The sequence below is a fragment of the Pantherophis guttatus genome, chromosome 3 (assembly GCF_059756535.1).
Source record: "Pantherophis guttatus breed Tessera chromosome 3, ASM5975653v1, whole genome shotgun sequence".
NCBI lineage: Eukaryota > Metazoa > Chordata > Lepidosauria > Squamata > Colubridae > Pantherophis > Pantherophis guttatus.
Genome location: NC_142065.1, coordinates 157,530,602 through 157,540,748, shown reverse-complemented (window position 1 = coordinate 157,540,748; position 10,147 = coordinate 157,530,602). Strand labels below are relative to the sequence as shown.

The 10,147-nt window shown below is 41.4% G+C and overlaps 1 protein-coding gene across 3 annotated transcripts; it reads right to left on the bottom strand.

Annotated features, from left to right (window-relative positions):
- Positions 1–1,734: 1,734 nt before the first annotated feature.
- CBLN2 (cerebellin 2 precursor) lies at positions 1,735–9,527 on the bottom strand. 3 transcript variants are annotated; one of them, XM_034429370.2, is made up of 5 exons: positions 9,051–9,527; positions 8,637–8,699; positions 6,635–7,208; positions 3,834–3,953; positions 1,735–3,357 (listed from the first exon to the last, which is right to left on the bottom strand). In XM_034429370.2, the coding sequence occupies exons 3-5, from the start codon at positions 6,968–6,970 to the stop codon at positions 3,160–3,162; spliced, it is 654 nt and encodes a 217-aa protein (XP_034285261.1). In that variant the 5' UTR covers positions 6,971–7,208; positions 8,637–8,699; positions 9,051–9,527; the 3' UTR covers positions 1,735–3,159. The 3 variants fall into 3 exon arrangements, with proteins under 3 accessions (XP_034285261.1, XP_087746522.1, XP_034285264.1); XM_087890396.1 differs by lacking the exons at positions 8,637–8,699; positions 9,051–9,527 and adding an exon at positions 8,323–8,544; XM_034429373.2 differs by lacking the exons at positions 8,637–8,699; positions 9,051–9,527 and adding an exon at positions 7,329–7,431.
- Positions 9,528–10,147: the final 620 nt, after the last annotated feature.

Genomic DNA, 10,147 nt, shown 5'->3' with positions numbered 1-10,147 from the left:
CTGATTATTCACTGAATATGATTTTGATGCAAAATATTATGTTGAAATAATCCATTTTAAGTTATTTATTAAGTTATTTATTTTAAGTTATTTATTATACTACAATTTAGAACTCTGAAAATCACCAATGAGATTTTTAAAGACACAAGTTCTAAAAGGTTAGTATTTCATTTATTAGTTAGTATTTCATTTATTTTGGTCTAATTTTTAAAATTGTGACTCACCTAAAGCCTTGCAGTATTTTGTGACTAGAAGACAATCCAATAGTACTTGCAACCAAATTTATTGTTGCAGAAACTACAGCATCACAAATTCTATTTAAATTGTCCTTATCCAAATTTATTGTTGAATTTTGAGTATCAATTAGTTACTGTCATTACTAAACCAGAACTGAAACATTAATAATTCTCTACTACCCCTTTTAAATGTACATATCTGGCATATGCTTACACACTTTCCTCCTTTCCTTTCTGTTTCCCTTTCCACTCCTCTTTCTCCCTTTTTTCTTTTCCTTTCCTTTCTTTCCTTTTTTGCATTTCCTCCTTTCTCTTTTATACCTTAGAAACACATAGGTAATTTGATATCATGATTATATAAATGCTATCTTACAAACAACAAATTAACTATAATTAAACCTGGAATTAGCTCATAATTCTTTTTTATGTTGTCAGAACACTGGAATAAATCAATGCGTAGCAAATAATATGATGCAGTTTTACATACAAACATAAAAAACTGGTTTTCCTCTTTCTGCAACCAGTATTTATGATTTCACGTGGTAACAAAGAAAAGGGATTAAAATCTATTCAAACTATATGGAGAATCTACAGCCATCCAGATGTTGGACTTATATCAAGGCAATGACCAAGTATGCTAAGCAGTCTAATCCAGCAACTTCCCAGGATACCTACAGGTAATTCACATGTGATATTTATGCTTCAACTGAAGCATTCAATTAGAATGTTTCTTATTTTTGTGTTCAGAAATTACTAACACATGCCATAAATTAATAAATTTTGTAATGAAATATATTTGCAATGTAACACAAATGAAATAACTGTCCAGATTTGCCATTGGATAAGTTATATAATATTATATCACATTTAACACTAAAATCTATATTCATAGATCACAGTACAGCAAGAATTATTTTTTAAAAAACCTATACCCTCTATGTCTAAGAATATATGGATGGAAATTTTCTACATAGTATAACCTTATACAGAATTTGAGTTAGAAACAACCCAGATGCAAAAACCAGTATTTGATTGGATTTTTAAAATCCACAATGTATGAAACAGAGTCAACATAAGCAAAAAGAAAAACACAATCTTTTTCTTTAGAATTCTCTTTTTAGAAAAATATTTCAAAGTACACTGAGATGCTGCTAATAATTATTCTAATATCTAATAGTGACCCATCAATGACAAATTTAGAATAAAAAATCAGTCCTGTATGCAATGTATTTCCTTCTTGAGTTCTGCAAAAAATTGTACCATTTTTGTATCTTGAGAAGGGAAACAAGAACCTAACAAACGAAAGATGAAATGAAATCCCAATCTACCTAGCTCCTCATAGACAAATTTGAAATATGTATTTTAAAAACAAATCGGTTGTTAAAAGCAAACAGCCCCCCTCCTTCAAATTCTTCTTATTTTCTATGTTTTCCAGAGCAAAATGCAATTTTCCGTGTTGCCCAGCTACCTTTGACACTGACATAAAAGTAAAGAGAAGGCAAGTTGGACATGAAACCCATTTATTCTGAATCTAAAGATCATCAGCATTTTGGTTACATTGACACATAGAAGGTGAATTTTAACTCAACCTGAGGTTTCTTCTTTTTTATTATTTTGAAATCAGTATTGTATACAGTATTGGATTAAGACTACTCAAAAGTCTTTGGAAGTTAATTGGGGAAACTTCAACAAAAATAAAAAAAAAAGATATACAAATTATGATATATTTATAGTTGAACCACATAATCTTTGTAACCTTTTAAAGCCTCAGGATTTCAATATCCCTGATTCTGCCCCACGAATTGTCTGGTCCGAGCAAATTTGGTGTGAATCTGTTTTTATTTAACCTGGAGGGAAGATAACTTGTGGGAACACTCAGAGAGAGGCCAAATCACAGCATATATAAGCATAAGTAAATTAATCCATCAAATAAATATCAGGAAAGCAGCAAAAGATGCCCAGTGATGCAAAGAAATGATATTATATTTTACAGTATGTTTGCTTGAGATATTGACAACCTTCTGAAATAGATTCAGGTAATGTAAGAAATATCAGTCGCTGCCTTTCCAACTCAAGCTGTATTGTCTTCCACGGTGCCAACAAATGCTTTGATTAAATCAGCTGGATAACACAAGCAGCATCGTTCACTGGTTAGTTTCACTGCAAGCCTCAGAGTATACATGTGCTTGCTTTATCATATGGGTCAAATCGCCTGTCTTCTTTAGCACAAGAACAGTCAGCAAATGGAAAGAAGGATGATGGAAAACACGAATAACACAAAATAAAATAGGTTCCAATCGTGCAAAATTTGCTTCACTGAATAAAGCACTTCTTGACACAGTAATGTCCAAAAATTACCCTCCCCAGAAGATACAGATTTGAAGTTTGAATAATTGAAAAAAATCTTATCTTGGTGTTTTGTTTGTTTCTTTTTTTAAGGCTATGCAAACACAAAAAGAGAAAACATATAGGAACGTATCATCAGATATTGGGGTCTTCTGGCTTTGGAATAAGTCCATTACAAACACTTCTGTGGTTCCAATTAATGCATCCCTTCAAGACAAGAAGAGGAAGAAAGGGAAAAAAGGAAATGGAATCCCAACAATAAAATCCAAAATTGACTTTACAATCACAGGTATAAATTGCTCAGGTTGGTAACTTCTTTCTTTCTTAAGGATGACTGGTCATCTAAAACTAATCAGATCTGCAGATTTCTTGAGGAACTGTCAAGAGTTAACACAAAGAGTGGCATCAAGAAGTTTTCTCCTTCTTCAGTGATGGCAGTCTGATTGGGTGTTTGGAATTATTGGCAGGTCTAGCCCAGTTCTAGGAGGAGGCAGAAGTTTCTTGGGAATTGTTGTTGTCATTTAAGAACCGAATTCCTGTTCCAGCTTGCAGGTTAGGATTCACCTTGTTTTTTTCTTTATAATGGAAAGACTAAGAACCCTGAAAAGGTTGAATATTTCCATCCTCCCATGAGATTCCCTCTCTCCAGCTTGAGATGCACTTTGTCTTCTCTTTCCATCAGGAGCAAGACTCCATTGCTGGCTGCTTCCCTGGTAACGTCTTGATCTCCAGCAAAAGCAGAAATCACAGGATAGCCATTTTGCATTAAACTGACCTGCAGTGCAAAAGAAATTTGAGCTAAGTGGTCTCATGAGATTTATCTGTACAAGTTATACTCCAATGTATCGTACAAACACACATTCACATAGTACATTATAACCAAAGGGAAGTAAGTCAGCTCCTCCACGTGCAGGAAACCCAAAATAATGAGTGGGTGACAAGTAAGATAAAACACATCTCTCTCATGCAGGATGATACCGAAAGGTTTTAGATGATCTACAAATTCCTTCCCAGATCAGGCTGTCCTCTCTCTCTGTTAGTTCAGTCAAAGGAGACTGACCAGGGATGAAAAATTATACCCCTTACTAAGGCAAATAAGCCCATTTCATAACACTGCTAAACAGTAGACTAACAAATAAGATATTGCATGGGGTCCTTTCCTCATTGCCTTATTTGATGAGACTTTCGTATGATTTTGTGAAATGAAACAACTACGTAATCTAAAAAGGAACCCCTAATGTTGGTACATACCTGGATAGTTTGTCGGTTATATACTTTCACAACATGAAAACTGAAGCTATAGATTCCTTTTCTTGGTGCTACAAATATACTGGAAGCGAGGTCAAAATGGTTCCCAATATTAACTAATACCTGGAGGAGAAAAGGAAAGAAATCAGGTTGTTCCTTCATTAAATGGAAAGTGGGGTGGAGGAAAGACATTTCTCAGACAACCCTCCCCTGCTCTCCCAGCAGTGCAAAACCACTGGCATTTGCTGTACAATTAAAACGGACTGCAGGGGAAAGAGCCACTTCCTAAGGTGTTGTAAAAGGTTGGGTTCAGACAGCTGATTGATTTACCCAGTGGTGCACCCAAAGCTTCTTTGAGAGCATGAAAGGCATAGGATGGCAGCCTATGTCTGCACAGTGAAGGAGAAAACAGATCAAATCGTTGCTGAGACATACACAAAGAAGGAAAATAGTCCATTGAACAAACCACTAGATTTTACATTTTCACATGACAGCACTGAAACTAATTGTGTCTCTTGGGGCTTGCAGTATTAACATGAAATGAAAGAGGCTTAGTCATGTTTCGTGGGATGAAATGTGGAGAAGGCAGCTCAGATATTAAGATAAGTAGCGTTCTTAATCTGCATCCCTTATTCTATTTTTCTGCTCCCACGTCCATCCTAAAGCAAAACTTATTCAATTAAATTTGAACAAATAAGGAAGGTGTATATATTTTAACCCACAGAGACTCTGAACATGAACTTAGTGGTAAAAGAAAATACCAATTGCCAATTACAATAATGCAAAATGATACCTGATGCCAAGTTATAAATGTTTCAAAGCATTATCAGTATCACAAAAACAGAAAGAGTGAAGGTAAGGAAGGTCTTCATCTCAATATAATGCACAGTGCAGTCTGGTTTCTTAAATCCAAAGACAATGCAGTACAAAAATATGAGGACAAAAACTACAGGCTCTTCAGAATCTAATGAACATTCCAGAACAGATGTTTAAAGTTCTTCATACGATTAGGTTTTTTTTTAATTATTTGCAGAATCAGATCTTTAATCTTTTCTGTAATCCACATTTATGTTGCCATAACTATTTGTTAACACTTGTTTGGGATCTTATTTTTTGACCCCTGAATAGTAGGCTTCCAAATGGGAGGATCGTAATACAGTCACTGTTCATTGTTTTGTCTAGCTATGATATAGAGCTTGTGAATTTTAGAGCTTATTACACCTGTTGTAAAACAGGTTTCATGTTACAAAACAAACAGAAAAATCAAAACTTTATTATTTTTACTTCTCAGAAATCTGCAGCTCTGAGCCCTTTTAAATATAATTAACTCTTAAAGAATTAAGTGAAATGTGCACATATGTAAAACATTTTTGTTAAGTGTGACTGAATATACTGCAGTTTATTTCCTTAGATATAGGATTCCAGCTTGATCTTCTAAACAGAAACTACTAATTTTTATTACTGATTTATTTATGTGTACATAGAAAAGCCACAATAATGAAACTATAATTTCAATCTTTTGTTTTAAGACAATGTTTCATGAGTTGAAGGTATGAATATGACAAAATGGTAGACATAAAGTATTCCTAGAATAACTGACACATTTATTTGCCTTTGTGTATCACAGAAAACTCAGAATAATTCTGTTAATATTAAAACTCTGCCAATTTAAGTTGCCACGATTTTTTAAAATTTTTCTCTTTTTGTATTACAACAAAATATATTTAACATAAAATTCCTACAGGTTTGAAGAAGCTATTCTTTGGTTGAAGAGTTACGATAAAATGCAACAATAGTACATACAATGCATATAATATTATTCTAATCTACTTAAGCAGTTAGCCTGAGGTGTATATTTGTATCTACACAATGATTTTAAAAATAGTTAATTTTAAAAATTCCAATGCATCCTTCTTTGTTTATTTCTGGACTGGCAGGAACCCAATAATAGGTTCTTTAAAGATTTCTTTATTAAATTTTTCAGCTTGTCCCCACTTGGCATTACACTCATGTTGTGCAGAATTCTACAGACTGTCTTCCCTGTCCAGTTTATAGAAGAATGTCCCAGAGTCACCAATTTGGTGAAATGAGATGTAGCTATGTCTTTAAAAGGACACATGCACTGAAGTCAAGCTTGTTCCAATAAAATGAGAAAGGTGTCCTTGGCGGCATTTATTGGTGGACACACTAAAAGGAAATTCATAAAATCATGATTCTCATCCAAGAAGGTGATGAGGAACAAGTGCTGCCAAGATACTGGCTGTGAATTATTGTAGTGGTTGTTCTTAAGATTCCTGAAGGAAGCGTGAACTTGACAAAGAACCCTGGTGAAATAGGACACTATAGCAGAGAGGACACATATGGAGGAGGGTTCGATAAGAATCTGGGCAGAGAATATCAAGTAAGACCATACCTAGCTGGTGCAGATAAAATGGGTCATTTGAACAGAGGCAGAATGTGTTTTAGGAGATGAGAACTGGGATATCAATAGAGAACAGTGGTCCCAGATGCTAACGGAAGGACTCAGCGGGGAAGAGAATGGAGATGGAACTAAGGCTAAAAGACCTTACAAGGGGCCAGAAACGTGCGACCAAGTCTTCTTAACACAAGGGGGAGTTGGGAGCAAAGCGTTCAGTGGTTGGATGGGATGAAGGCTCACCGTGTGAAAGGGGAGGGAGGTAAGGAGGGCAACTGGGCGGGGCTTTGACTTTGTTACTGATTCTGGGAGGGGCTTAACCAAGAGCGAGGTTGGCGGTGGAGAGGGACGGAGGGGGAGGGGAAAGAAGACTGGCGCGCCGCCTGACCTGGTCGAAGTAGATGGTCATGGTGCGGTTGCTCATCTCAGACGGCTCGTGATTGGTGCTGCGCGTGGCCGAGAAAGCCACCTTGGCGCTGCCAGAGCGCACGGAGATGCCCAGCGATGAAGTTATGGCGCCGTCGGCGGAGGGGCTAGAGTCGCATACCACCAAGCACTTGCCCTCCAGCACGATGGGCTCGGTGTCATTCTGCGCGCCCACCGCCGGGCAACTGGTGGGCAGCAGGAAGAGCAAAAAAGCCAGCACCGCCGCCATGCAGGAGTAACTGCCAGCCGGCTCCGCCAGCGCTCCCCGCTGCCGCCACCACAACCGCCGCCCGGGCATCGTGTTGCAGGGCCCGTCACCAACCGGAGAGTCCAAAGGGGGCGGCGGGGCGGCAGCGAACGAGAGCTGCCTTTACTTTCCGGGCGGGCGCGTAAGCCGTGGCTCTGCTTGGCTTGGCCCCGCCTGCGGACCCGCACGAGCCCCGCACCAGCACTCTCTGGCGCGCTTCTTCTCTCAGCCACGGACGGGGCAAACGGCAGACTTCACAGGAAGGCGGGAGGCGCGCAGCAGTCGCAGCCTGCAAAAGGGAAGAGAGCGAAGAAAGGGCGGTCAGACCTAAGCGGAGCTTGGAGCCACGCGACCACCTCCGCCTCCCCCCCCCAGCCCTCTCCTCAGCCCCCACAACTCTCTTCCTCACGGGCCAGAGTTTTGGAGCTTTCCCTCTCCTGAGGCGCGAGGAAGCAAAGCAAAGGAATGGCGTCCTTTAGAAGGAAACGCTTTCCTCAGGCACACGGGCAGACAAAGGGCAACGGGACGAAAGACTGGGATTTAAAGGTCTACCTAGGGCGTCCCGCGGCTGCGATGGACTGCGAAACCAACCGCCCACCTAGTCCGGTACCTCAGTTTCCCACAGTGGCGAGAAATAAATAAATAAATACTTAGATATGAAGGTTTCTGCATAAAACTGTTTTCTCGGAGGGAAAACAAGCGCGCGTTGGGATGTGGGGAGAGGGTTGCCCTGCAGCTTTTCGCTCACTTCCCCGTTCGTTCGCCACGACGGGGAACGAAAGAGAAATTTATTTGACCCGCTATAATAGAAGCTTTTTTTCCCCTTTAGCCGTTACAACCTTAAGTCTGCAAGATGGGACAAGTGCTAAGCCCAGCTTGACCCCCAGGCTTGATTTTAACTCACTGGGACTAAACCTCACCGAATACATGAGGGGCACATTATATGTCAGACTAAGCTACACCTCCTCCCCTCAAAAAAATAAATAAATAAATCTAAAACCCCAAAAAATGGCAAAAGCAGCCCTGCCCCTCCCATACCCATAATAAAAACAACTATCGGCAATTCTTTTCAGACTGTAGAGAAACCACACACTAGTGCTCTTATTTCTCTCGCATTCCTCATAAACCCCGAGGGAAAAGGAGACGTTCCTGCGCCATGCGCGGTAAAGAGTTACTCGCCTCCATCGGGCATTGAACACCAGAACGGGATAAATTAAATACAAACTCCCGTCTCTGTCTCCTCTCGCCTCCATTAAGTCCCTTGCCTGTGAAGTCCGTTAGGTTTTTGGTTTTTTTTCCCTTCCTTCCCATCACCTTGATTCGGCGCATCCAAGCTGCTTTTACCTCTCGAATTTCCTTTCCAAGGAACCCTCGCTCAGCTTCTACTCCCCGCCGGTACTGACCTCTCTCCTCGCCCGGTTGCAGCAAACCCGCCCGGTAAAATCAAAGCGGGAATAGTGTAGAACCAGAGAGCCCCACTTGAGAAGTTCGGGCTGGCTGTTTCTCAAAAGTTAAATCTCGGCGACTCGGAACTCTTGTTGCCTTCCCCCGCTCCCCATCTCCCGCTCTTCTTCTAACAGTTTTATCAAAAAGACACCTTGCTTGCTTTTTTTCCTCTCTCTCTCTCTCTCCCCCCGTTCTCAGTTTGTAAAGAAATCCGCCGGATTTTCCAAGTGGCCCAAAGGGCAAGCGAACGGAGGGGGAAGCGCCTGGTTACCTGGATAGCCCATAGCTGAGGAGCGTCGGCTTTGCCAAAGCTGCTGTCCTCGAAGTTGTCTCGCTTTGGGGGGGAAAATGAGGCGAGGTTAGACGAGCGGAATAAAGAAACGAGATTCGCCTCAACACCCCCCCCCCGCAGCCGCCCATTGACAATAATACCCCCCCTTCGTTTTCCCACCCTCTCGCAGACACATTCGCACCCGTCACTGTTTCTCACACTGGATACACTCAAAGTAACATTTCTCCCCCCCCCACCCTCCCTCTCTCTCTCACACACACACACCCAGCTTCACTTTTGTCCGGCACCCAGCTAACCAAACGCGTCTAAGCGTCCTTCCCCCCCACCCCCCAATAGGAGATTTGTTCCTCTGCTCAGTTTCCCCTGGATATCTTTGGGAAAAGTCGCCACTACCTCCCGCCGGACGCAGGTGATACTTCATCCGGAACGAAGAAAGACTCCCTTCGGACTCCAGTTCCTTTTCAAAGAAAAGTCCCGCTTTCCTTTCATTCCCCTTGATTAAAAATAAAATAAAATAAACATCAAACGAGTTAAAAAAAAAAAAGAAAAGAAATCCGCTTCTCTTCTGCTGTGGTCCCTCCCCTTCGTCCAGGTAAAGGACGCGGGGCCAGCAGCCGCGTCCGAAGGCTGCTCCACTCCTTGGAGGGGCGGGAGAGGGAAGCAGCGCGGTCGCTCCCTCCCTGCCTTTGGAAGTTCCTTTCTGATCCGGGCGCTGCCAAACAGCTGGCAAGTGGTGAGAAGGGCAGGAGGTCTGTCCCTTTAAAACCTCAGGACACAGGAGTTGTCTAGGCAGCAATGCCTTATTCACTGGGCTTCCAAGCCTTCTCTTTTTTCCCCAGGAATGCCCTATCGATCGGGGATTAGATATGTGGAGGGGGTTCGGGGGAGGCGTCTTTACCCGGATGGAATGGGACGCGGCTCAGACGAACTCCAAATCTGGTTGTAGAGTGCCACCTCGCGGCCTCCGCCCTTCCCGCGGAATAATATTCAGGAATTAAAGGGATGAAGAGAGCCGGGTGGATTAGAAAAGGGACCTCGGTAAAGGCATTCCCGAGTGAAGGATGAACTTTCAGTTAAGTTTTCGCTCCCTTAGTCGATGTGTTTCCCCCCCCCCTTTTTTTTTTTCTTTCTTTCTTTCTTTCCCCTTCGTAAAATCACAGGGGAATCCTGCGCCCGCAAACCTTTCGCTGTCTTGGCCGAGATGCGGTGTGGGACACGCACTGCAGCAGGCAAAATTAGCATTTGTTATAGGCGGTAAAATACAGACATGTACAGCTTTAAAAACGGCTTCTGGGCTTGTTGCTGCCGAAAAACAAAGCAGAAAGATCGGAGAAATAGAATCCTTTAAATGCTATCATTTACCCTACGATTGCCTTTTTATTTTTCACTCAGGAGTTATTTGGGCCAATTTTTATTTAAAAACAAAGAAAAGAACCAAATGTATTTTACCAGTGGAAAACAGCTTGTCTTCCTATCATCGACAATCCCTC

Coding starts and splice junctions, on each gene's coding strand:
- CBLN2 (XM_034429370.2), bottom strand. CDS start 6,970: ATGCCCGGGCGGCGGTTGTGGTGGCGGCAGCGGGGAGCGCTGGCGGAG. Junction 3,954..6,634: donor TGACCATCTACTTCGACCAG/GTCAGGCGGCGC, acceptor TTTCTCCTCCAG/GTATTAGTTAATATTGGGAA. Junction 3,358..3,833: donor ATAACCGACAAACTATCCAG/GTATGTACCAAC, acceptor TTTGCACTGCAG/GTCAGTTTAATGCAAAATGG.